The sequence below is a fragment of the Aspergillus pseudotamarii genome, assembly GCF_009193445.1.
Source record: "Aspergillus pseudotamarii strain CBS 117625 unplaced genomic scaffold BDV38scaffold_12, whole genome shotgun sequence".
NCBI classification, from domain to species: Eukaryota; Fungi; Ascomycota; class Eurotiomycetes; order Eurotiales; family Aspergillaceae; genus Aspergillus; species Aspergillus pseudotamarii.
In genome coordinates this window covers 272,834-296,125 of record NW_022475026.1, presented here as the reverse complement: position 1 = coordinate 296,125, position 23,292 = coordinate 272,834, and the positions used below count along the sequence as shown (strand labels likewise).

Below are 23,292 nucleotides of genomic sequence, written 5' to 3'. Positions count from 1 at the left end.
AGATGTACCCAATTAATAATATCTATTGTAACCCCTTTACCTGCGGAATTACATCTAATCCTCTAACCACGTTATTACAAGTCATCAAGCCACTCTGCCACAGTTCAAGCCCATACTATTGTGGCGTAAAGTGAGACTTTCCCAGACTTAATACACAGCTATATAGATCGTGAGGGTGCTTAAGCCAACCCGTCTTCCTTACCCGTCACGGATCATCAAGCGAGATGTCCTCCACCTAGGGCTCGGAGGGTTTCCCGACTCAGCCCTAGAAGTAAGACAGTCGCTCTCGCTAATACCGCAAAATGAGACATGCTGAGAGACTCCCTGTAGCGATTCGATTTTGAATTGGCCGCTTGCGACTATCCTATAAATATCTCAGTGTCGACCCACACCCACCTATCAGTGGACGAGTAGTTGTTGTAATGGATCCACTATTCAGCAAAGATAAGGGCCCAGAACATTGATGCTCCACAACACAAGCCCGTGGGTCGGCTAGATCCTGGGGTTATATGACACGACCCGATGTCTGGTGGGTTTCAAGAGACACGCGAAGTGAAACAAGCGGCTTTCATTGGCGGAGATCTATCCTAGTGTATAGTAAAGTGATAACTTCGGGTTTTACTCTTATCTACGAGAGTAAAAGACTAATATTAAGTTTCTCTTGGTTACTAGACCCTAGGTTACATTCGGGCAATGCCTGATCAACCACTTGAAATTTGCTGTATGGCTAGCTAGAGTAGGCGAGCAATACCACATCGGCAATGTGTTTGAAAATACATACGTCAGTGCATGTATAACCATAAGTTCCCCGCCTTCCATACCGATATCATGTGGTGATGTGGCATTTTAAACTCTTGTCCCAGGAATGTTCCCAGCTACGGCGGACTATATATGCAATGTTTATTCCGCATTGCTTCCATTCTCTTCGGAAACCCAGTCAACGCCCACCGCTTGAAGAACTTGACAATAACCGGCCTTGCATCCAGATACGTTCCATTAGGGTTGTCACTATTCGGCTGCACACTCGGCCACGCGTGCCCCAATCCATCGATCCGGTCGTGAGTAACAGTCCCAAGATCATCGCCACTCCCATACTGATACTTCTGCACATTACCTTCGTACAACTCCTTAGTTACGTTGTGAAGCCCGTACCCTGATAGTTTGGACCATTCACAGATAAAGTGCGGGATAGAGGGAAGGCATTTGCCGCGCCGGCAGCCTCCAGCATAATGAATAATGTTATCTGCCGTACCATGGAATTCAATATTCCAGATAGAGGGGAGACCGGGTGAACACTTGATTGGTACCTTAATAGGGCGGGCGACAGTCTTCATAGACATCCCAATGAGAGGCAGCTGAAACTTGAGCAAAAGCTGCAATTCGGGTGGATGCTTTCAGATCGCATGCCAGAAGGTTCGTTAATCCGCCCCTGTTAGACTCGCCTGCCGCGTATACGCGAGTAGAATGGATGCAGTACTTTTCCTGGAAATCGTCGAGCATTTCCATGGTGAATGCTATGTTGTCGACATCTGCCGAATGAGGGTCCCCTTGCCGTTCTTCCTGTATGTGGGATAATACTATCATAGTGAGAACGACATACATCCAGTCCAGTCCCTGCGTGTGGACAAGAATAGCAGCTGTTTTCCAATTTGCGTTGCTGGATTACGACAACTTCTCCTGGCCTTCGGCTGTTTGCCCTCATCCGTGGAATGTAAATATGAGCCGGGCCGGTTTGTTCACATCACAGTTGGAAGGAATGTGGATCCGATAGAATCGCTGAATACCATCTGATGTGGTGGAACTGACGTTAGGGTTTGGGTTCGGGGATAAGGGTCGTCCGCAACTTAATGAGCCGGCGACACTGGCGGTAGTACTGAAAAACCCCAATAGGTGCAATGATATCAGTCAGGCAAGCATGTTCCCAGTAACCTACTGCAAGTAACGGATATGCGCTGTTTACTTTCCGAGATCTTCATTGCCGTCAGTTACTTTGTATCTAGGGCTTATTCTTTTAGGAAAGAAGGGTAACTCAATCTTAGTCACTTGCCCTGGTCTAAATAGATAGGGATAACATTGCATTAAAGTTTTCTGTATTGCAAATAGTGACCTAGGTTGTATTTATTGCGGTTTTTCAGTATATAAAAAGCAATAGGCAAACAACCGCCCTTTACTCTGGGTGTCAGGGCGAATCGCTCCCTTGAAGGAGTTCTTCCCTGCATTTTTTGGATCTCATTCATATGTATGTACTTTTCAATAATTGAAGACTAACACAATCGTGTGCGGGTCAGAAACAATAATCGAGTGATCGTAATACGTCGATATCTACCATGCAGATGGGTCGACATTGTCGACTTGGAAGTCTGTCATGCAGTACGAATACTATCCACATTCACGTATAGGCTCTATTCCCTGGAGGGTCCCAGTGAACTGGAGAAAAGGAAAGGAATGGATCGTTCTCTTAAAAACACGTGTCCATGCAATGTAGATCCAGACTAACTTTACATCAAGTTAAGCCATGACACGTCACCTACCTCGGTGTATGTCAGGAATACCTCAGCTGGTGGATTTAAGCATAGAAGCTTGCAAATGTAAGAAATATCATTTCAGACTGCGATAGGTCAACCTCGTGTAAATACGTTTTCCATGGCATTACAAATTGACACTCTACTTGCAATCCAACGATCGATAAATGTCAACGAAATCTATACTATTCTCTTGCTCTTCGGGTGTTTATCTAAATCTATATATAACAAGCCCTGAAACCTCCGATGAACTGTTTCTCCGTATGCAAATGAGTTTAGATAATTGCAGCAAATATAGATCAACCTAAGATTGACTTACTGAGGATACCGAAAAGGCCGCTCACAATATGATCAAACAGAAGTAATCAGACCAATAGGCTCCCCGCAGACACGTCTTAGTTTGAGGATCATCCCGATAGTTCAGCTCTCCGACCCACACCAACGTGCAGAATAAATTTCACTATTGATTGCACTATTGAGTGATTTTCTCTATTGGTAGTTAGGCCAGCAACCGTAGTACCAAATCATTTCTCAGTGCAAGAATCAATTTTGGACTAGACATGATGTACAACATCTATCTGTCCCAATACGTTGCACCTACCATTGGGTTATGCGCGATAAAACTAGGGAGCAACTGTAGGTATTTGCTCCACCGTCCTAGGATGTACAATCAGTATGTAGTGTGCTTCTTGACCTAAACGAAGCTAACAATTCCACAGATCACAGCTCCGGGAGGAGTTGCGGGCCCTTCGTTCACTGCCATCGGAACGTGCCCTACCCTAATTAAGTGATCTGTTGGAGAAGGAACAGGGATTATGGCCATATCAGGAACTCATCTGCTGCTATCAGACTCTCTGGAGGAACCTGCCCGAGTCAGTCCGGGATGGCAAAAGCGCAAACTGGAATTCCATAATACAGCGTACCCGCCAGCGGATCAACGATGTCACCCCCTCGATGTCTCAGCTGATACCCTCGGATTCATCACAGCCGGCACTGATGGACCCGGAGTCCCACAGAGAGATATCATATACCCTAGTTCAGGAGGTAGTGAAGGCGTTTGACCTTGGTTTAGAGTGTTCGCATAGAAAGCCACGGGTGGTAGTTGTTCTGCCCAATGGCCCTTGCCTCGCCTTGGCTGCTCTGGCCGTAGCAAACCGCTACACCTTCGTGCCGATGACTAGCGCAGTAGCACCTGATCAGCTCAAGAAGGATATAGAGGCCGTAGAAGCAGACGCGGTCCTGATCTTGGACAAGGATGTGCAGAAGTTCGGCCTCAAACTGGACCTGTCCATCTTCGCTGTCCATATCCAAGAGGACCTGACCATCACTACATCCTGCGTGAAGCGATCAGATAGAGCAGGTTGCTCCCGCGCAAGCCCAAATGGTCCGGAAGACCTTGCGATGGTCTTGTTTACGAGCGGCACTAGCGGTAAGAAGAAGCTTGTTCCAATCACAATGATGAACCTGCTGGCGAGCGCAATCTTGACGGGGGAGAGCTTGGGCTTGAATGCTACATCTCGCTGTCTCAATATGATGCCCCTACATCACATGTAAGTGCCAGTGAGGTAGAGTGGTAACTAGCTAATACTGACCCTCATATGCACCAGTGGGGGCCTAATTCGAAGCGTTTGGGCTCCTTTATTTGCCGGCGGAACAACCATCTGCTGCCCGTCTTTCGATCCGACTCAGTTTTGGACCGGTGTCAAGGATTGGCAGCCAACCTGGTACTATGCCACGCCGACTATGCACCAGATGATACTAGCACAAGCCAAGTACCACGCGGACACTGTGAATCAAAGCTCGATCCGTTTCGTTTGCAATGCCGGTGGGGGCTTCCTCCAACATTAGCAGAGCAGCTCCACAAACTATTCAAGTGCAATGTGTTTCCTAGCTATGGGATGACGGAGTGTGCACCCATTGCAGCACCACCACTAAGCTACAATCTTGAGCGAATCGGGTCGTCCGGCCTCCCCGCCGGACCGGATCTGGGAATCTTAGATATCAGCCAATCTGAGCAGCGCTGCCCTGCAGGTACTATAGGGAGGATATGTGTTTGACGACTTCCAGTTTTTCCTGGATATTTAACAGCCCAGGGAATCAATAAGGGCTGTTTTGATACATTTGGCTGGTTCGATACAGGGGACCTCGGTTATATGGATGAGGCAGGCTATCTGTATGTCACAGGCCGCAGTAAAGAAGTCATCAATCGTGGCGGAGAAATTATTTCGCCTATAGAAGTTGACGATGCTCTCCTGTCCGCAGCAGGTGACGCGTCAACCATCCTGTTTCGACGCATAACAGAAGCTCTTGCCTTTTCCATGCCTCATGAGGTGTTCCAAGAGGTGGTAGGGGTCGTGATAGTCACAGCCCCGGGAGAGAAGCGGCCAGACCTTCGCCAACTCCAAGAAGGTTTGAAAGGCCGCCTCGAGCAACCCAAGTGGCCTACAATTGTGGTTTACATGGACCAGGTTCCAAAGATTGGGAACAAACTTTGTCGTATCGGGCTGAGCGACCGACTTGGCCTAGAAATGCTCACAGATAAAACACCTACGGCTCAATGCCACTATGAAGGGCGATTTTCCCAGTCGGGGACCTCAGTAAGGAGATGTTCAATATGTCCCGAGTTAGTGAAAGCTCGAATTAAGCAGGTTTCCGGAGTATCTGATGTTCTTATACGGCCGAACCCCTTGGATGGGTTTCTTCATGCTATTCTCTTCGATAGCCCATCGCATTTTATGCCGCCTGAAAACATTATCACCAGTTTCCAAACCCGTCTGGATGGATACCTTATACCAAGCAGCATCAGGGTTCTTGAAGGGCCTATACCACGAAAGGACGATGGATCTATTGATAACGCTATGGTAGATGCTCTAGTGCAAGCTACGAATGATGCCTCCCTATCCCCTACTGAACGTCGTGTCTGCGGTTTGTTCTTTGAAGTGCTTCAATGCCCCGCGACTAGCCTGGGCTCGACAAGTGAATTTTTCAGCTGCGGTGGTGACAGTATGACAGCTGGTCGTCTAGTCTCTCGGCTCCGCCAGGATTTCCGTATCCACCTCCCGGCCGACATGGTATTCCGGCACAGCACCGTTGGCGAGATCAGCGACCTCATTGATACGGCCGGCGCTGAAGCAGCATCCAAAGAAGCAGGACCACAGGAATATCCCGGCTGTCGCGAAACTTACTGTTCTACTAATCCAATTGTACTGATGCTTAACCTGCTCCCCATCGGCATTTTCTATCCAATGCTCCAATCCCTCAATTGGACGCTATTTATTTACCTGATGTCCGAAACCTCATCACGTTGGCCGCTTCGTGGCTCTCTCATGGGCCGCTTGCTCCATATTGTCTTAGCCAGACTGGCAATACAACTTTTCGTGGGCATCTTTTGTCCACTCCTAGGAATTGTGTTCAAATGGCTGGTTATTGGTCGCTACCGTGCTGGGATGTATCCGATGTGGGGACCATATCATATGCGCTGGTGGTTGACAGAAAGCACTCCAAGTGTGCGGAAAGGTAATCCTCAATCAATCGCGTTGGAACATCTTCAGATGTGATATTAATTTTTTCAGTAGGGTTTCTTCAACGGACACTACTGGAGCCGAGTGCTGTATTATCGAGCCTTAAGCGTACGAATTGGCAGCAATGTCCGTATTCACGAATTAGCTTCCCTAGGCGAGTCTGACTTGATTTCCCTGGGGACGGCGTGACATTGGACCATTGTGTCTGTCGTCCCTTTGCTGCAGAGCGCAACACGTCTATGCTACTACAGCCTATTCAGATCGGTGCTTACTGCACCGTTGGCTTACGGGCGGTCCTCGCACCGGGTTGTAGCCTTGCGCCAGGAACATGCCTCGGTCCTAATACTTCTAGCTGGGAGACAAAGGATGCAGGGGAATTCAACCGGGACTTGGCGTCTGCAGAAATCCCCAAGCCACATTAGATCTGGTACCCCTTGCTCGTTGAACCACTTAGACTTCTAGTAGGGCTTGCCGAGAGGTTGCCAATGCTAGCCGGAATTATCCTCCTCGTCAACCAGCACCCAAATCCGATGGAGGAAGATACTTTTAAGCGCCAGGTATTTTGGTTCGCTGATTCAGCCCGACTGGGCCAATATATCCTTGTGAAAGCGTACGGTGCCGTCGTGGGACCTTTCGCTTGGTTTCTAGCCGTGCTTTTCGTCAAAGGGGTACTTGATGTGTTCTGTGGACGCCCACGGCCTGGCCCTTACAAACATATGTCCCAGCGCCAGAAGCTGAGGAGTGCGGTTCTCGATCGTGTCTTTCCGAGGGGTGATCTCAGTCGACTCACTCGTATCATCGGAACACATTATGAGCCATTCTCTATTATCGTGCGAATGCTTGGCGGTCGTATTGGTGAGCGCATTTACTGGCCCATCTGTGAACTGACCATGATTGAAGATTACGATATGCTAGAGATAGGCAACGATGTGGTGTTTGGCTCCCGGTCCTCTATGATGACGGCGGATGGGATTGGAAGAGGGCGCATTGTTATCGGGGACGGAGCATTCGTGGGGGACCGTGTCGTTGCTCTTCCGGGAGTCACAGTCGGCAAGCGCACGACGTTGGGGTCCGGAGCTTTGCTACGTCGTGATGGAGAATATCCCGATGATACGGCCTGGGCGGGGAGTAGACATGGTGATGAGCTGAGGCCTCGTCGCAATCACAACCGACGAGTTGGGAATACATCTGAGAAACACAGTATTCATGACGATGACACTAGCACACCATTTGGGAGGGCATTCTATGAGGGCCAGGCAAACTACCACGTTTTGGGTATTTGGTCAATCTTGGGCTACTTAACTTTGGTAGCCATTGTGGTAGCGGTGTATCCTACGGTCAGTGTCTTGACTGGTCTCCTAGTCGTCCGTCGTCTGCTCCGGATAGGCTTCTCTGGATTGGAGGCAAACTGGTGGCGCCCTCTCTCCTTCTACGGGATCTTTACTTTAGTAATAGCAGTGATGGTTCTCCTACAAACCCTTGCAGTCGTGGGGATTACCATCGCTGCTAAATGGATGCCCTTGGGACAGCGGAGGGAAGGGTATTATCCCTGGGATATGAGCAGCTATTCCCAGCGCTGGCAGATTATGCTCGCGATCCAAGAACTCATCGATCAATATCCCGGGAACATTGGAGTCTTAACCCTCATCTCTGGCACCGCATATCTGCCAGTCTTCTATCGGGCAATGGGAGCAACTGTGGTAGTTCCTGGTTACACCTCATTTATGAGGCCTCTAGATGAGTGTGACAGGTAGTCTTTTTTAACCAATTCAATCGACCTATCAGGGAGTCTTATCTTTTCATCCTTTCCACAAGACTTTTCTACCTAGTTTATATGAAAGACATTGAATGAATAAAACACAATCGCACCGCCGAAGTTAAAAATTATCTCATGAATATATGATTGAGCCTTTACTTGCAGTAAGTTGACACGCGAATGATTCTTATTCACTAAAGCATACTTATATTATGTATTTGAATATCCAACGGGAGAAAGATAGGAGCCATTTGGCTGCCAACTCAGGTTTAGGGGCTGCCATTTAGTCTGTCGCATCATTCAAAGGTGTCTATGTGAAAAGTCCAACACCATCTGTCCCTCTTATGTTGAAGCGGTTTCTGTCTTGTTTAGATAATCTGTCCCCAATGCGAAAGGACTAGCGAAGGCATCACCAAAGACAGAAAGGAACAAAGATAGATGCGCATAGGAGGGTAGCAATATGCCAATGAGAAAGGAAGGGCAAGCGTCGCAGCTGTTCATGACATTTAAGCCCATAACATACTGAACAAGGCTATAAAAATATTACAAATCCCCATAGCTAGCATATCGCATCTGCGTGTGGGTCTTTGATAAGCATAATTTGCTAGAGTTGAGCCGAACAGTAGCAGTGGGAAAGATACTATGCAAAGAAGTTAGAAGAGTGGCTATGTAGGAGTTTATACTAAGAGATAAGTATTCCTTACAGCTTGTGAGATGTCCAAAAAGCCATACAACAAGAGACCAAAGCAAGAACGCAGCTGAGCCGTAGAGTACCCCTATAGTAATACGCAAATTAGTATAGCGCTTGCTTACTATTCCCGTTGGCGTAAAACATAACTTACAGCTACAGATACTTCCAATATATGACTGCTCCCAAGCCTCTTCTCTATCTTCACGGATACTTCGAAAAAGACATAAACCTATATCCACTCCAAATATCTCTTGGAGATATTGTAATGTTGCATCATGAAGTTCAGAACCACGCCCTAATCGCCAAGACCGGGCAGCTTCTTCTGCGAAGGTATGACCGGTTTTATGTTTGGATGTGAGGGTCTGTATAATATATCTCCGGACGTGTTCTGGGCAAGCAGATCGATCAGGGATTCGGGCCATTTTCACTAGGAAATAGAGACTGTAATGGATGCGCGGTGTTGTTTGTTTTCGGGGAGGGTAAGAGCTGAGGCAGAGGTCAGAGGTCGTCGATCTAAAGTGGATTTAATGTATTTATACGGCGGACTAACGTAGTATTCAACTTTTCACCTTAACCTACCTAGGCTAATAGATTGTATACCTTGGACTAACCTGGGCCGGTTAGTTAGGTTAGGTTATGGTATTAATAAGGCAATTTTATAGTTAATAAACATAGTAGGATTAATACTAGATCAATTATAGTTAGCTAAGTTTACTATTTACTATATTAAATAAAGATTAATAGACTTAGTAGTTACTAAATACAGCTTATCTAAGTTGACTATCTAATTTTTGGCTTAACTGTAGTTAGATATAGAAATTCTATTAACCTAGCCATACGCCAGTCTAGAACTACTTTTATTATCCCCCTTAACTTATCTATCTTCAGGGTTTTAGCTATATAACTCATAGATATTATTCCTGCTAATATTCCTACCTCTGGATATAACACCTGCGTTTCCTTTTTACATAGTCTGATGGGTGTCAGCTGTGGGCCTATATACCCCTATATACGGGACTATTCTGTTTTAGATAGCTTTAGACTTGATAACAAATCGGGAAATCAAGAAGCTTTGAGAATAAGAAATTATTGTAAGAGACATAAATATGGGCCGGCAGTCCTTGATATCTCCTAATATATAGATATAAGGTGTAGAAATCTCCAAGTACTCGCTACATCTGATGTACCCTCCTTCATCAAGTTCCACCCCAGCAGCTCGAGCATTCAATCACTCTGTATTCGGAACCCGGCCAGCCGCGAACAGCATATGTGTAATGCCTTCCAATAATCTGATCTCCGCCAATTCTTCTACTACTTCTATATCCGCGCTCAGGAGGAGCTGCCCTCCTTTTACACAATTGAAACAATAGCTCCCAGCCTTAAAACAGCTGCGTAAACTTCACCTCAACATACCTACTGCGTGCAACAACGAAGTACCTCGGGCCCTCCCCCAACTCTAGCGCTAACATCGAACCCAACACCTGAAATGGATGGGCACAGACATATTGTGAGTTACGGTGGTATAAATTGGGAGTTTAAGGTAGATGAAGGACTTATAGAGGTTCAAGCGGAAGAACAAATAACAAGGTTACACTGGTCCTGGCTACAGGATATTTTTATGCAGGAAACTCCTTGGGTATTTGCTAGTCGGAAAGGTCGGAATATACATATATCGTTACCTCGTGTCTGGGCTCCGGGATGGAGTGGCTGGACTGGTGTTGACTTCTGGTCAATGTAGTGACTACCGCTGGAACCGATCGGTAGCTCTGATAGGGCCTGGCCAAAGCCGAAGACTTTTAACTCTCCGTGCTATCGTTATTCAGATATAATCTGTTTTATAGAACATAATTTGGTGAATAGTTCAATCCGTAGGCTGTTTGGTTAAAGCTATCATGATTGCGTCAATCACGAACTATGCTGGACGGCTTTGGGACTTCGACTTAGGTCCTTTTCTCCTTTTTTTCCGTATCCTTTAATGTATTATGGCAGAACGGTTCAATTGCGTCTGTATAGTTTACCAATGCATTATGTCTATGAGAGAAGCCCCGTCTTGAAAGGCATCGTAGGACGTTAAGACCTTTATATCAGCACAACAGACGTGGCTTACGTACCTTATACATGAAACAGAAATACATTATACGTGCATTCAATATCGCTGAACTTTACGCGCTAGGTTCAAAAATCGACACTCCGTAATACAGCGTCATAGAGCTCGGGATGATAATGTAACCTACCACCTTGTCATTACAAACCAGCGCCACTAGAACGATCCGCTTCGTCTGTTGACTTGTTAAACCGTTTTAAGCTGTAGTAGGGTAGTCCCATGGATACTGAAGTGGATCTGATATCCCCACGCGTAAATTGTTAATTTGCTGTGCTCAATCCCCTAAACTCCCTTGTCTATATGATGGCATAATGCATGCCATGCTACCCAAGCACAGTTCTATACAAGCGGTGGGTAGAACACTATGTGCGCAATTGAGTTAAATGCCTTATGTCCGAGAAGATCACTATATGGTAGTACTTAATATATATCGTTGACGTCAAATCGTAGGTTCGACAATAGAATGACAGGCCAAGTGGAGACTTCCGGACGGAGCTGGAAGGAGCTGATGGTTGCATCCAACCAATTCAGCGGAAGGGACGTGCCGTGGGTGTGTATCCAGAGCATCCCGATCGTTTTCTCATCGTTAATTGGAGAACCACAGAACGGGCACCGCATCCTAACTCCAAGCTGGCCCGCCGATATCCGTTAAGGTATCTGTCATTTACACCACTTATATACCAGTCTCAGTAGGGCATGATAGATAAAGCCCTGAATGAGGCTGCATTCGGAAGCTACTCCTACCCTAAGAATGACAGCTTGACTATCGAACACAACTCTAGCTTCATATTTGTCCTTGGAAAGTGCTATTTTTCACGTCAGTAGTGTGTCATCATCTTGTGACGGTATCTTGAAGTTCAGGGTTTCGTTAAAGTTGAAACGCAGGCCGATCAGAATTCAAAAATATATAAACCCCACGCTATTCTCCTTCTCTCCCCAAAGGTGTATATTCCTGGAGCAATCGTCCAAGAGCAATATTCCCATACCATAACTATCACTGTCCGTTGATCACCCTTTATACACCGAGTTTACTCGCCTACCATGCATTTTGTCAAGAGTGTAGCACTTCTTGTCATTCCGTCTGCCATGGCCATGTCCGGTCCGATTCTCGTATGACCTCCCACACTATCTAGTGATAAAGACGCTTGTCAAAAACATATATATTGATTTGCGAGACTGATAGGGATTCGGCTTCCGTGATGACGAATGTCACGATCCGGTTGGTCCCATTGAGAGCGGAGAATGCTTTCGCACCGACTACATAGAGTAAGAATCCGTGTTATGAGCTCCGAATTCCAGTGAATCATACTAATGTTGATATCAGGTCATATGCGCTCAATGTTCTGTCTGGGTGTTCGTTTTATTAGTAAGATTTACACTGAACGCATTGATGACAGCACAATGTACTAACCCCCTATAGTCGCAGCAGCGAATGTGAAGGCCCACACAGTGCGATCCCTCAGCACCCAGGTTGCTACCCAGCCAATTTACCGGGCAAGCCTTTTTCGATCAAGTGTAAGCCACTCGAACAGTAATCATTAACATGGTAAGTTTAGAATCCCACCTCGTCGCGTTAAACAGATTCCTGATGCATATGTACAGAAGCTCTTAAGTGGATCCCCTGGAAAGGTGAAGACAAAAGAATAAGAGATATAGGAAAAGGAAACGAAAGACTCGAACCATTGCTCATACAAGTGGTAACACGAAGCTCATACCGTCACATCTTCGAGGGTGTCCTGTTCATTTTTCAAACACCTAATGTTTAGTTATTTAGTAAACACCTCGGTCTAGGTTTTCCCTATAGGCTATAGGTTTTCCTATACTGCTATGCGAATGCAGAGGTTATATTTTGTCAACTGTCGCGGTTTTGCTTCTAATGCAGGGAGATTATTTGGTAGCTAAGCTATATCCTATGGATTCCATAAAAGTTTAAGATGAATAGGGATTAGTGATATGTAACCGCAGTAACTCCATATAACAAAACTCTCTAAAACTGACCCGCATTGACTAACGCTGAACCCAGGGGAGTGTAGCATTCTAACATGTATGTTTGGCCAGTGCATTGTGGATAACGTATGAATTTCGGAAGCATGTATATTTGCTCGAGAGCGAAAGGAGTCAGCAGGATAAAGCAGTAAGTGTGCGGCCAAGAAACAAAAAACATATTGTATGTTAAATTCACAATCCTTCACCCCAAGAAAACGGATTAAGGTAACATCTCCCGATATACTTGTTCGTTATTTCCCAACACCAGTACAACCATGCTAATGTACGAGGCGAAATGATGTGGTCACACATTTGGCCGGCCGTATTGTTATATAGCGATGCTACAACCAAGAAAATATAAGCAGCTATACTCCGCGCTGATATGTAGCATAATTGGACGATGGCCTGAGATTCGATCGGAAGCAGACAGGCCAGTAGATGATGGATAAGGCTGATATAGTACCGGTATTGCACCGAGGGGTGAGGGTGGTGGGTCACGAACCGATCCATGAATGTATCCGCTGCTGATGTACGGAGGGAGGATACTACTATGTGGAGTATCTTGGATTTCCAGCCCATATGAATTCTGGCCCCTGGTTTTGTAGCCTTATGCAGAGTCTGCCCGGCGGTGGCTAATATTTAATCCACCAGCGAGTAATCTGATATAAACAAACGGCAAGACGATTCATCTGAGTTTGTGGGTCTTGCTCTTGTCTCTGTGGAAAACGCAGCTTGAGGACTATCATACTGTGGGAAGGAAGTATAGAATCGTGGAGTGAGAGGCTGAATTGCCAAAGTTGGTTGTGAGCTGGAGGCAGTACAAGCCGGGGAGTAGAAAGTCATGTCATCGAAGTGAATTGACTTGGGCGGGATATATTTGATAGATACAGGGAAAGAGGTGTGAGATGCTAGCTCAGACAGGTATTGTCGGAAAGGAAGTTCGAGAGCCCTGGTCGGATGTTAGATATGGAGAACAGTACATGGGAACAGCATACTCACCTCTCAACATCCGTTTCCTTTCGAGGAATACTCCCTGGTCTAACTTCGGGTCTTTTCAGGTAGGTGAGTCTACCTCGTAGTGGAATCCGGAGCGCTTCTTTGACAATTCGGGGTGCAGAAACAGCTCCAACGTGCGTCCAACGTGCAATGAATCTCGTTATAGTCCAGCCTGGGGCTTTCAATGGGTCTACCGGCTTCCCCCAGGAAGATGGACGGGTGATTACTTTCACTTGGCCATCCGGGGTATTGGAGCTCAGGTTGGATTGGAGTGATGGTCCAACCACGGGGTCTATTGACTTTGATGCCATTAATCAGCCAACCTTTTCAAAAGGTGAACCGAAGATATCTTTCTCCCAGGTACCTTTGTATTGTTTCGACCTTGGTAATGATGGCGAAAAATGAAGGGACACTGCAGGATGGTGACCCTTCGTTGACGCTGTCACAGTCGTTGACCCATTATCAGCATCGTCAACAGACTGACCATCTCCGGTTACCCGGAAGAAGAAATTTCTTTTCTCAAAAAAAGAATTGTTGATCTCCATGATCATGGCAGTCAATTCCCGATTCGATGAATATAAATACCAGTAGTTAATAGCGCTTTGCTGGAACCATAAGAACCGTGGTACGCTAATAAGATATGCGTAAGGAAATTCCTTTGGATCTTCGCCCTAGTAGCTAGCTATCAGTACTGTGTCCCGACCATCTGATGTAACTCCTACACACCACTGATTCCAGGAAGACATGTAATTTCTCTTCTAGGCTGCGGTCGCCGCTACCACGGTCAAGGTAATAAGTCGTATCGATAGTGAACCAACATTTTTTCCCAACATCGTTCCCGTCCAGGTAGATTGTCAATGGACAGAAGATTCCCGACGTGGCCACGAAGCCCAACCGGTATACCGATCAGGGAATAATCGTACCAGTAGTTGCACCTCTCTGTCTCGGGGAATCTGCGCGTGAGTGAGTCTAGATGGAAATAGAATTGGCCTTCCTATGAAATCTCTCTGGATATCTAGATTAAGCAGGATAGGCTCTCTCCATAGAAATGCCGCAGGCATCAGCGAACAAACAAGGGAACCTATCATAGTCACTGAAACTATCAGAGAGAGAAAGATGAAAATCATCATTTTAAGGGTGGACCAATTAAGTATAAAGCCACCTGTGGTGTGTGGGAGATGGTTAACAGTAAAACAGCACATCAGGAACGGTAGAATACAACACAATCAAGAGAAGTGTGTGAGTGAGCGTAGAGTATTTATGATTTAAAGAGGGCAGTAATCAAGTAGCCTTATGATGGCCAGTTAAGATAGGGGTGTCTCTCGGACTCGACTTATACGTTGAATGCCATCAAAATCCCGGATTTCAGGGTGTATCCTGTCCAAAAACTGGAATATTGAGACAGGCTTTATACGTCAGTCTCCTTGATAAGTCCCTGTTTCGCTGCGTAAACCACACGTGCACCCCTCTTCATCCCTCCTCCGCGGCTATTTTCATATTTGTACAGAGGTTGGGTACCGATGTGTTCCGGACAACTTTAAACCCCAGAATTCAAGGTTCTCCCTGTGAAGCTTGCTGATGACAAGAAGCAAGAGGCACCCTCATAAGCGGAGGGACAGATTTAGCAATACGCACCACGGCATCAACTATTCTTACGCTACTCGTTTTCTGTTTATTTATCCTCCTGTTAGTTGAGTTGAGCAGTGGTGACAAGTGGACAAGTTACTTGTCCAAGTATTCTCCACTGGAGCCTCTACTGTCCATGGTGCAGAAGACTAACTGAAGGAGTGATTGAGTCTAACTGAGTGTATGATCGAATATAATTTATGGAAGAATAAGTCTAGGCAGCGATAGCAATGTCTCATAAAATGGGGATCTGATCTGGCCGGGCGGCAATGCTCGGGGGAGAAATTGATGTATAAGCTACCCACCGGATATCATCGGGTGAACAGACACACTCCCCGCAGCCCTAGTTACAAACCTGCCCGAGTCCAATATCTAGGTGGCCAATGCTTATTACGAGATCTATGCTAGACGATGATCTCATAGAGGCAAAACTTGTAAAAAGTCGGTTTAAGCCTTAACCTGCGGCTTCCGAACCATACAATACAGCTAGAAAATTAGCATAACCCACAAGCAAAACAGACACCAACTTACCTTGCAAGCATCATTCCCATCCACACAATCAATCTCCGTAACCAAGTTAAAACCCAGTTTCTCGTAAATTATGATATTCGGAACTCCCTTCGAGCTCTCTAAATAACATGGCATGCCATCCCGATCCGCCTGCTGCGTGACAACCTCCACCAGCTTCCGGCCCAGCCCCATCCCGCGCATTTCCGAGCTCACAGCCAAGACATTACAGAAGTAATACCCGCGCGGGTCGGTCCAGACTACGTCGTGGGTTTTCCGCTGCATCTCCTTCCACATGTAATACCGGTGGAGATTGAGGCCACCGCGTCCGCCGAAGCGTACGTTGAAGAGGAATTGGCGAAAGGAGAGGAGCCAGTCCTGGGCCCAGACGGACCAGGACACGGGCTTGGAGGCCGGTTGGGGGGAGAACCACCAGCTGACGCCGACGACCGAGCGAGGGTGCTTATCACTGATAGGGACCTTGGCGACGTACATCGGGGTCTTGCAGTTCAAGCCATATTCGAAGTGGGCGGCGAGGGAGGCGGCGTTCCGGTGGATATTGTACTATTTCATGATCATGCGTTTAGGGTCTATACAGGCTTTCTTTCTTTTTTTTTTCTCTCTATAGATGGGATTCGAGAGAGAGAGACATAGATTGGTAATTCGAAACTTACTTCTGAAGAATCGAATAGCCAGTGGAAATACGGATCGTCGGCAAACGCCGTTTGGACACATTCTACGGCCTCAGGAATGTCCTGTTTGGTCATGGGGACGATCTGGAGCGCCATATTGGAAGTTTTGGATTCGGCTCTAGCAGTTCTGATTCAATTCCTACTGTGTCTGCGAATGGGCTGGGATAACGCGATGGTATAAGAGTGCGAATGGCGGCGAAGGGGGAACAAGGACAGCGCCATCTAAGGTCGACGAGCCACGCAGGATAGAAAGGTCGGACTGTACGACGATAGGGGGACGGATACGAGGCGGAGAGAGGAGATGCAATACAGATGAGCAGCTTGTGGCGGACTTGAGACCTTTGATTTTTCTATCCCTTTGCTCCGGTGCATGACCAGGAATCCTTATAAGAGCACACCTCTCACATAGCCTTTAGCCCTTCCTGGCAGTTCGACGCGGATGCTTCGATTGTACATACAAATCCCACCCTGACCAATCAACGCCCCTGGCAATGATCATCCTGCCAAGCCGCTAGGCGATATTAGGCAGGTTCTGCCGTTATCTGCCATCAGCTGATCACTTATCATGCACCTTTGGCTGCCTCAGGCTCACTATTGGGAATGTTGATGGATGATCGGTGTCGACGCAACTGAACGTCGAACATGATTAGTTCTGTGTCACGGCTGGACTCTGAGGGTCTCGCATCATCAGCACGAATGTGATCTGGCCGGTACCACCGTATGGCGCATAATCGATCACAAGTCTGTCCACTTCGTGCCACCCGTACTTGCGATAGAGCGGGTATCCCTCAACAGTGGCCTCAAGATAGATTCGCGCATTCCGGGCATCAGCGCGTTGAGTCCCCCACTGTAGTAGTTTGCTACCGATCCCTTTTCCTTGGTATTCGGGCGAAATGGCTAGAATATCCAAAACTATCGTTTCGGGGTGGTATTAGTCAGACTATTACAGAACAAGCTTCACGTAATGTGGGGAATGTCCCCAAGCAGCCAAGAAAGGGAATTGAAACACAAGGCGACAAATTGTAAGGATCCACGTACTCATATCATCTTTGTTGACATTGGCTGCCCTTTTCTCTTTCATCAGCTTGAAGCTCAGTTCCCAGATATCTTCTCTCATCTCTTTCGGTCTCAAACTTTTCGCATTCTCCACCATCACCCTGCCCGCCTCGGATAACTCGACTTTACTTTCTTCCCAGGGGATTGTCCACCGGGCATACCCCACTACCCGATCGACACTGGTATCCACTGCAGAGAAGACATGAATATCAGGGGACGCCATTTTCTCAAGACAGCGAGCCTGCTTCATCGGGATACAGACCTCGGGGTCGATTCCCGGCAAAGCATTTAGCCACATTTGTTGATTTCTAAAACTGGCTATATTAACACCACCAAGGGCGACCGCCTCAGCCTCGGTGGCGTAGTGGACGTCAATATTGTTCGTCATCTTGTACCGATTCAGCTGTGCCGTAACTCCAGGAATTTGCTTGGAGAGAGACCGCTGCAGGTTTATGCTAGGGGCTCAAAGCCCGTTGATAAATAAGGACGGCGCCAAGGGACCGGGCACCCGTTTAAGTAATAAATGAACCTCGGCCGTGAGTCACTCACCATAGTTTAGCCGGTTCGCTAGTACAGGACAGAGAAATCGCTCACTGTCTAAGCGTTACATCGTGTTGTTGTTTGATTATGGCTGTCAGCCTGTTTACCATCACGTGTGCCGTAGACCCTAATGAACATGCCTTGTAAGTGAAAACCAAAGTCGCTTGTGAATTTCCAATACTTTCGTTCCATCGCGGTCATAGTCTATATACAGCAATCAATAGTATTTTAGATATTAGGCCCACTTGCCCAACACACCCATCAGGACCATACCGGCTATCAAAGCCACTCCCCCCACCAACACTCTAACCAAGGGCGCATCCAGCAACTCGCCTCCTTCCATCACCCAGTCTCTCGCCCACATATCCACAACACCCACCCACACCAGAATACCAGCCGACAAAGCGTCCAGGGTTCCCAGTGCGATCAGGGTGCTCCTCTCGTTACCATTGAATGAGTGCAGCACCCCCATTCCGATCGCCATTCCGATCGGGGTAATCAGCGCAAAAGTACCCGCCATCACGGCTTTACTGGGGAAGATGCGGCCCGGAAGCAACGCAATGCGTGCTCCGAGGGCCAGACCTTCGAAGAACTGATGAAACACGATAACCACCAACAGGGTTTTGTAAAAGGAGTCGCCCGCGACAACCAGAGTCAGACCGATCAGGATACTGTGGAAAATCACACCTGCTTCCATCACCAGGACCGATAGCTTCGTGTTCGGGCTGGTACCGTCAGTACCATGGCTGTGGCTTAGCTGAGCGAGCTGCATCGTGCGTTGTGCTGTGTTTTCTTTCGGAGTTGCGGAGTCATTATTCGGTGGTGTGTCCTCGCAGCACTCCGGGGCCGATTTACTTGCGCGAGCGGCGATGAAGCGATGGCCGATGTATTCGGTTAGGAAGGAAAGGAAGATACCAGCCATCACGACGGCAGATGTGGTGGCTTCGTAGTCTAGCTCGCCGAGACATTCGTTCGTGAACATAAGGTTGGCATGGGTGTATAGCTAAGCACGATTAGCAGGTGTCAGAAAATTCAAAGAATGCCAGCCTCACATGAACGAACGCGGTGGACAGGATCACACCAGTACCAAATTGCTTGATAACAGTCGATGCCATAGTATTGATCGTGGGAAACGGAAGTTTGACCAGCAACATCGGCAGGAAGACCCCAAGGGCACTGGTAACAAGGATCACGAACAACGTTCCAATGCGCAGTGGCATATCATAGTCGCGACTCTGGCCACCGCAGGACGGCTGGCTCGAACCTTCCGACTCACCTGCACCGACACAGTGCCTATCTCTGTTAGCTTTTGTTGTTCTGTTCATGTATTGATGTCTTCGCAGAGAACATACTCAACCCCGGCATGGAAATGACAGTTTTGTTCGCCACTGGAGGAACTGCTGGAGTCGCTGCTATCACTGTGTTCGTCTCCGGTTTCTCCCTCTTCCAGAATCTGGACATCGTTTCCGTCTGTATCCATGCAGTACCTACCGTATGTGAGATATAGTCGAAGTCAGTCTGGGGGGTTATACTCACTGTGTGCCACCATGGGAGTGGCAACCAGTATACTGTGCTGGCAATTCCCCAGTCGGAGTTCCGGTCAACGATACCTGCACTTCGTTTCCTTCGCCATTAATGCAGTAGACGTCGCTACCATGGTTATGACAGCCCGTCACTGCGGATGACTGTGCCGACGAAGTCGTAGTAGCTGACACAGACGTGGCCGTCGCCTGTGCATGTGTAGTGATAGGGGTCTCTTCACCATCGGCTCCATAACAGTATTCCACGCTGCCATGTGTGTGACATCCCGAATAGGACTGCGCATGCACCACGCTGGCTGCAAGAGACGCCACAAACAACCCCCGAAGCATATTGACCATGTTTTTGTGATGTCACAGTTGCAAGTTCAACTGAAGAGAGGATGATGGGCCGAGAAATCAGTTCTTGATCAATTACTATTTATCCCTCCGTTCTCACAAGGTGTCGCCCCCATGCGATGACTCGCTTAGCAGGCAGTAATTTCGATTACTTGGAAAACTTCACCAAAGTCGGATTTCTCCGACACAACGGCGCGCTACTAATATTGCTTTGTGACAGAGATTTCCTCCTCCGCCGAGAAGCCTCGCGGGCTAACCCCCAAGGTAGCTGTGCCAAGCACGACTGTCTCCTCCGCCAAGAAGGTTCCAATCGCTATACCCGCCTTTATATTGAATCATATTGGACAAGACGAGACAGAACCACCGAGAATGAATACGGCTTGTTTCCCCCAAGGTCCTCTACCAAGACCTTGGCATCGGCCGTCCCTTCCATGCCCACGATGTCTTGGCATCATGGTTCATGCTGATATCCAACCATGACATGTTGTATGTGCATGTTTTAGTAAACACATGGGATGGTGCATTCTGTGCGTGTCAGGAGATGCTTGACAGATTCCTTCTCTCATGCCTTACGATCGCCTTCCATCCGGAGATGCTTTGCTGCAATTCCAGACATGGATTCTATGATCACAAGAGGAAAGCTTAACGACCTACAATGGCCATTCAGAGCAATATCAAGCTCAGCCGCAAGGTACCTCTTGGCACAACATGTCGCAATGGAGATACTCCCGAGAGATCGCTCTCAGCTATACCGAAATCTCTGAATACGATCCGTCAAAGCACTTGGCAACCGCCATGACAAGAACAGACAAGCAGTCCGTATCCAGAAACCACAGTATAAAAGCCCATCTATAGTCCTGGTCATGTAGGTTCATAGACTCCGCAGACTCCCTAAGTATCTTGTTAAACCCTAGCCACCATGGTAGCCCTCGTCCCCTTTCTCCTCCTATCCACCGTTGCGGCCATTCCTGCCCCCATCTCCCTGGCCACCCGCGACCAAGCAACCCCCCACGCCCCATCCCCCTGGGACGCCGGCGCAACAACCCAATACCCCATCCACCAAAGCTGCAACGCGACCCAGCGTCGACAGATCGAAGCCGGTCTCAACGAAACTATCGCCCTAGTCGACCACGCAAAAGCCCACATCCTCCGGTGGGGCAATGAAAGCACCATCTACCGCAAATACTTCGGGAACAGGCCCTCCTTCGAAGCCATCGGTGCCTACGACATCGTCAGCAACGGCGACAAAGCCAGTGTGCTGTTCCGATGTGACAACCCCGACGGCAACTGTGATAATGAAGGTTCGTATTCCCTCCACCCTTCCTCCCTTAGAAATCTCAACCCAACCTACCACACCCCATCCACCATACTAACGCCAAAGCTAAATACAGGCTGGGCCGGTCACTGGCGCGGTGAAAACGCGACCGCCGAAACCGTCATCTGCGACCTAAGCTACTCGACCCGCCGCTCGCTGACCTCCATATGTGCCCTCGGATACACGGTTTCCGGGTCCGAGACGAATACCTTCTGGGCGGCGGATCTGTTGCACAGACTCTTCCATATGCCTCCTATCGGACAGACCTGGGTTGAGCATTTTGCCGATGGGTATGGTGAGGTGCTTGAGCTTGCCGCTGGCAATAAGAGCACCTCGACTCGGGATTCCGAGACGTTGCAGTATTTCGCTCTTGAGGCTTATGCGTATGATATTGCCGCGCCGGGTGTTGGGTGTGTGGGTGAGTATGAGGAGAGTCAGGAAGAGGCTGAAGATGGAGCGGATGATTTGCCTGCGGTGAGTTCTGGTCTTGTCTTTGTTTCTGGGGGTGTTGGCTGATATGCTGTAGAATTGCCATACTCATGAGGGTGGCGAGGTGCACTGTACCTAGGTAATGGTGGTTGTGGACTCGGGTTGTGTGCCCGTGTAGTATTGAGTATAATGGACATCAAAGGGGTCCGTATGAACCAGATGGTATTGGTATAGGGTAATTGTACTAGGAGGGATGTTAATATCTGCTGCGATGGTATATTCACTAAGTCATTCTTTACGAATTATGAGTGCGGGAAAATTTCTGATAGAATACTATGATCTTTCTGACGCAAATAAAATGAAGCTCTGATGCACTTATTTTACATACATACATACATCAACCTGAAACACGTTGTTCTGTATATACCGTTAGATCCCTTTTCTTCTGTCAGAACATTCGAGTCATGAATAGCTTTCCCAATGTCGGCTGGGCCAATGTATAGTCCTCATTAATCTTCCCTTGTCCCATGTCCTGCCTGATTCCAACCCCAGTCCGATGCACCACAAGCTGAACCATCCTCCAGTGAAGAATAGCTCATGAGATTCTCATATACGTCGCACTATAGGGGTATTTAATTAGTAGTCATGCAGCAAACCCCCCTATGTAATCGTGCATTTCCGGAACCCCATCAATATATGCACCGAGTTTCCCCGACCGCCCAAGGAAATTCTTTACCTCCGTTATAGGGCTTACCTGTCGCTACTGCTCATTTACTAAATATATATACCGTGGTTAAACACCCTGGGTTGGTCAGGAGGTATAGAACAAAGTCAATGTTCTGCTGGATTGTGTACAATATACAGAGTCTAATCCTTCATTAAGGTCAAATTTTGGAACTTGGTATACCGTATACCTGCCTTGACGACGGGTGTCAAAAAGCCACGCCACATAATGTGGCCGATTTTCGCCTATAGCCGAGCCGTTTATAGAATATTTGTGATCCGGAATAGGCTCGAATTGTTCTCCCTTTCCTCGAGACCGGGAAACAATGGCCCTGGAAAGAATTCTTGTGATCCATGGACATCCCATTGTCACGACTCACTACAGGGGTGTCCATTGCGTCGATGCGTTCATACCAATTTGTTACACTGTCATTGTACCCAATGGGGGAAGTCGGAGGAGTAGGGGACAACGACAAGGGAACCATTAGGTACTGTGGATCATACATCTTGGTCAATCCTTCCGAAGTCCTGGCCGTGCTGTTCCCCTTTTGACTCGTCCTCTTGTCTACCGAATATATTTCAGTCTCCAATCGGTGGACCCTAACGTGTACATCCTGGATGCTCGTCCCCCCTCAGACAACGATGTGTGTGGATTCTATCGATCCGAGTCCTCAAGATTCGAATTACAACTGCGTCTAGACTATTTAGGATATAGCCAAGTGTTCCAGTCATTTCCCTTTCCAATTGCTCTGGTAGCATTAATAAGGGCTATGCAGCTTGACTGACTTCCATCTGATATCCCACCAGTCGATAATTGAACATCTCGAAGTTCCCCGGTCTCGACCTCCGTCTCGGGAACGATACTACAAAAGTGGGTAAATAAGGCGCAGCTGCAAGATATAAAAGGGTATCAAGTTCTTTCCAAGCGTGCAGCAGAATAATAATAAAAGA

General features: G+C 47.6%; 6 protein-coding genes across 6 annotated transcripts; 3 read left to right on the top strand and 3 right to left on the bottom strand.

Annotated features, from left to right (window-relative positions):
• Window positions 1–1,504: 1,504 nt before the first annotated feature.
• On the top strand, window positions 1,505–7,797 carry BDV38DRAFT_269254 (uncharacterized protein; the record flags this gene model as incomplete). Its single annotated transcript, XM_032056938.1, has 9 exons — window positions 1,505–1,507; window positions 3,351–4,072; window positions 4,130–4,334; window positions 4,379–4,553; window positions 4,590–6,028; window positions 6,098–6,173; window positions 6,269–6,437; window positions 6,498–7,318; window positions 7,355–7,797. 9 exons carry the CDS (start codon window positions 1,505–1,507, stop codon window positions 7,795–7,797), a joined length of 4,053 nt encoding a protein of 1,350 aa, XP_031916319.1.
• Window positions 7,798–11,635: 3,838 nt separating this feature from the next.
• Window positions 11,636–12,129, top strand: BDV38DRAFT_280251 (uncharacterized protein; the record flags this gene model as incomplete). The annotated part of the gene is made up of 4 exons (XM_032059255.1): window positions 11,636–11,704; window positions 11,778–11,860; window positions 11,919–11,960; window positions 12,015–12,129. The coding sequence occupies 4 exons, from the start codon at window positions 11,636–11,638 to the stop codon at window positions 12,127–12,129; spliced, it is 309 nt and encodes a 102-aa protein (XP_031916318.1).
• An 816-nt stretch (window positions 12,130–12,945) lies between these two features.
• BDV38DRAFT_269253 (uncharacterized protein) lies at window positions 12,946–14,706 on the bottom strand (the record flags this gene model as incomplete). Its single annotated transcript, XM_032056937.1, has 8 exons — window positions 12,946–12,985; window positions 13,044–13,198; window positions 13,229–13,529; window positions 13,580–13,868; window positions 13,917–14,247; window positions 14,303–14,351; window positions 14,395–14,545; window positions 14,646–14,706. The coding sequence occupies 8 exons, from the start codon at window positions 14,704–14,706 to the stop codon at window positions 12,946–12,948; spliced, it is 1,377 nt and encodes a 458-aa protein (XP_031916317.1).
• Window positions 14,707–15,649: 943 nt separating this feature from the next.
• Window positions 15,650–17,845, bottom strand: BDV38DRAFT_269252 (acyl-CoA N-acyltransferase; the record flags this gene model as incomplete). Its single annotated transcript, XM_032056936.1, has 5 exons — window positions 15,650–15,688; window positions 15,734–16,273; window positions 16,384–16,464; window positions 17,153–17,313; window positions 17,440–17,845. The coding sequence occupies 5 exons, from the start codon at window positions 17,843–17,845 to the stop codon at window positions 15,650–15,652; spliced, it is 1,227 nt and encodes a 408-aa protein (XP_031916316.1).
• A 387-nt stretch (window positions 17,846–18,232) lies between these two features.
• Window positions 18,233–20,567, bottom strand: zrfC (putative ZIP Zinc transporter; the record flags this gene model as incomplete). Its single annotated transcript, XM_032061496.1, has 4 exons — window positions 19,534–20,567; window positions 19,350–19,484; window positions 19,050–19,290; window positions 18,233–19,000 (listed from the first exon to the last, which is right to left on the bottom strand). Exons 1-4 carry the CDS (start codon window positions 19,875–19,877, stop codon window positions 18,233–18,235), a joined length of 1,488 nt encoding a protein of 495 aa, XP_031916315.1. The 5' UTR covers window positions 19,878–20,567.
• Window positions 20,568–22,021, top strand: aspf2 (major allergen Asp F2). Its single transcript, XM_032058847.1, has 3 exons — window positions 20,568–21,175; window positions 21,266–21,663; window positions 21,716–22,021. The coding sequence occupies exons 1-3, from the start codon at window positions 20,794–20,796 to the stop codon at window positions 21,755–21,757; spliced, it is 822 nt and encodes a 273-aa protein (XP_031916314.1). The 5' UTR covers window positions 20,568–20,793; the 3' UTR covers window positions 21,758–22,021.
• The last annotated feature ends 1,271 nt before the right edge of the window (window positions 22,022–23,292 follow it).

Coding starts and splice junctions, on each gene's coding strand:
- aspf2 (XM_032058847.1), top strand. CDS start 20,794: ATGGTAGCCCTCGTCCCCTTTCTCCTCCTATCCACCGTTGCGGCCATT. Junction 21,176..21,265: donor CGGCAACTGTGATAATGAAG/GTTCGTATTCCC, acceptor AGCTAAATACAG/GCTGGGCCGGTCACTGGCGC. Junction 21,664..21,715: donor GAGCGGATGATTTGCCTGCG/GTGAGTTCTGGT, acceptor GATATGCTGTAG/AATTGCCATACTCATGAGGG.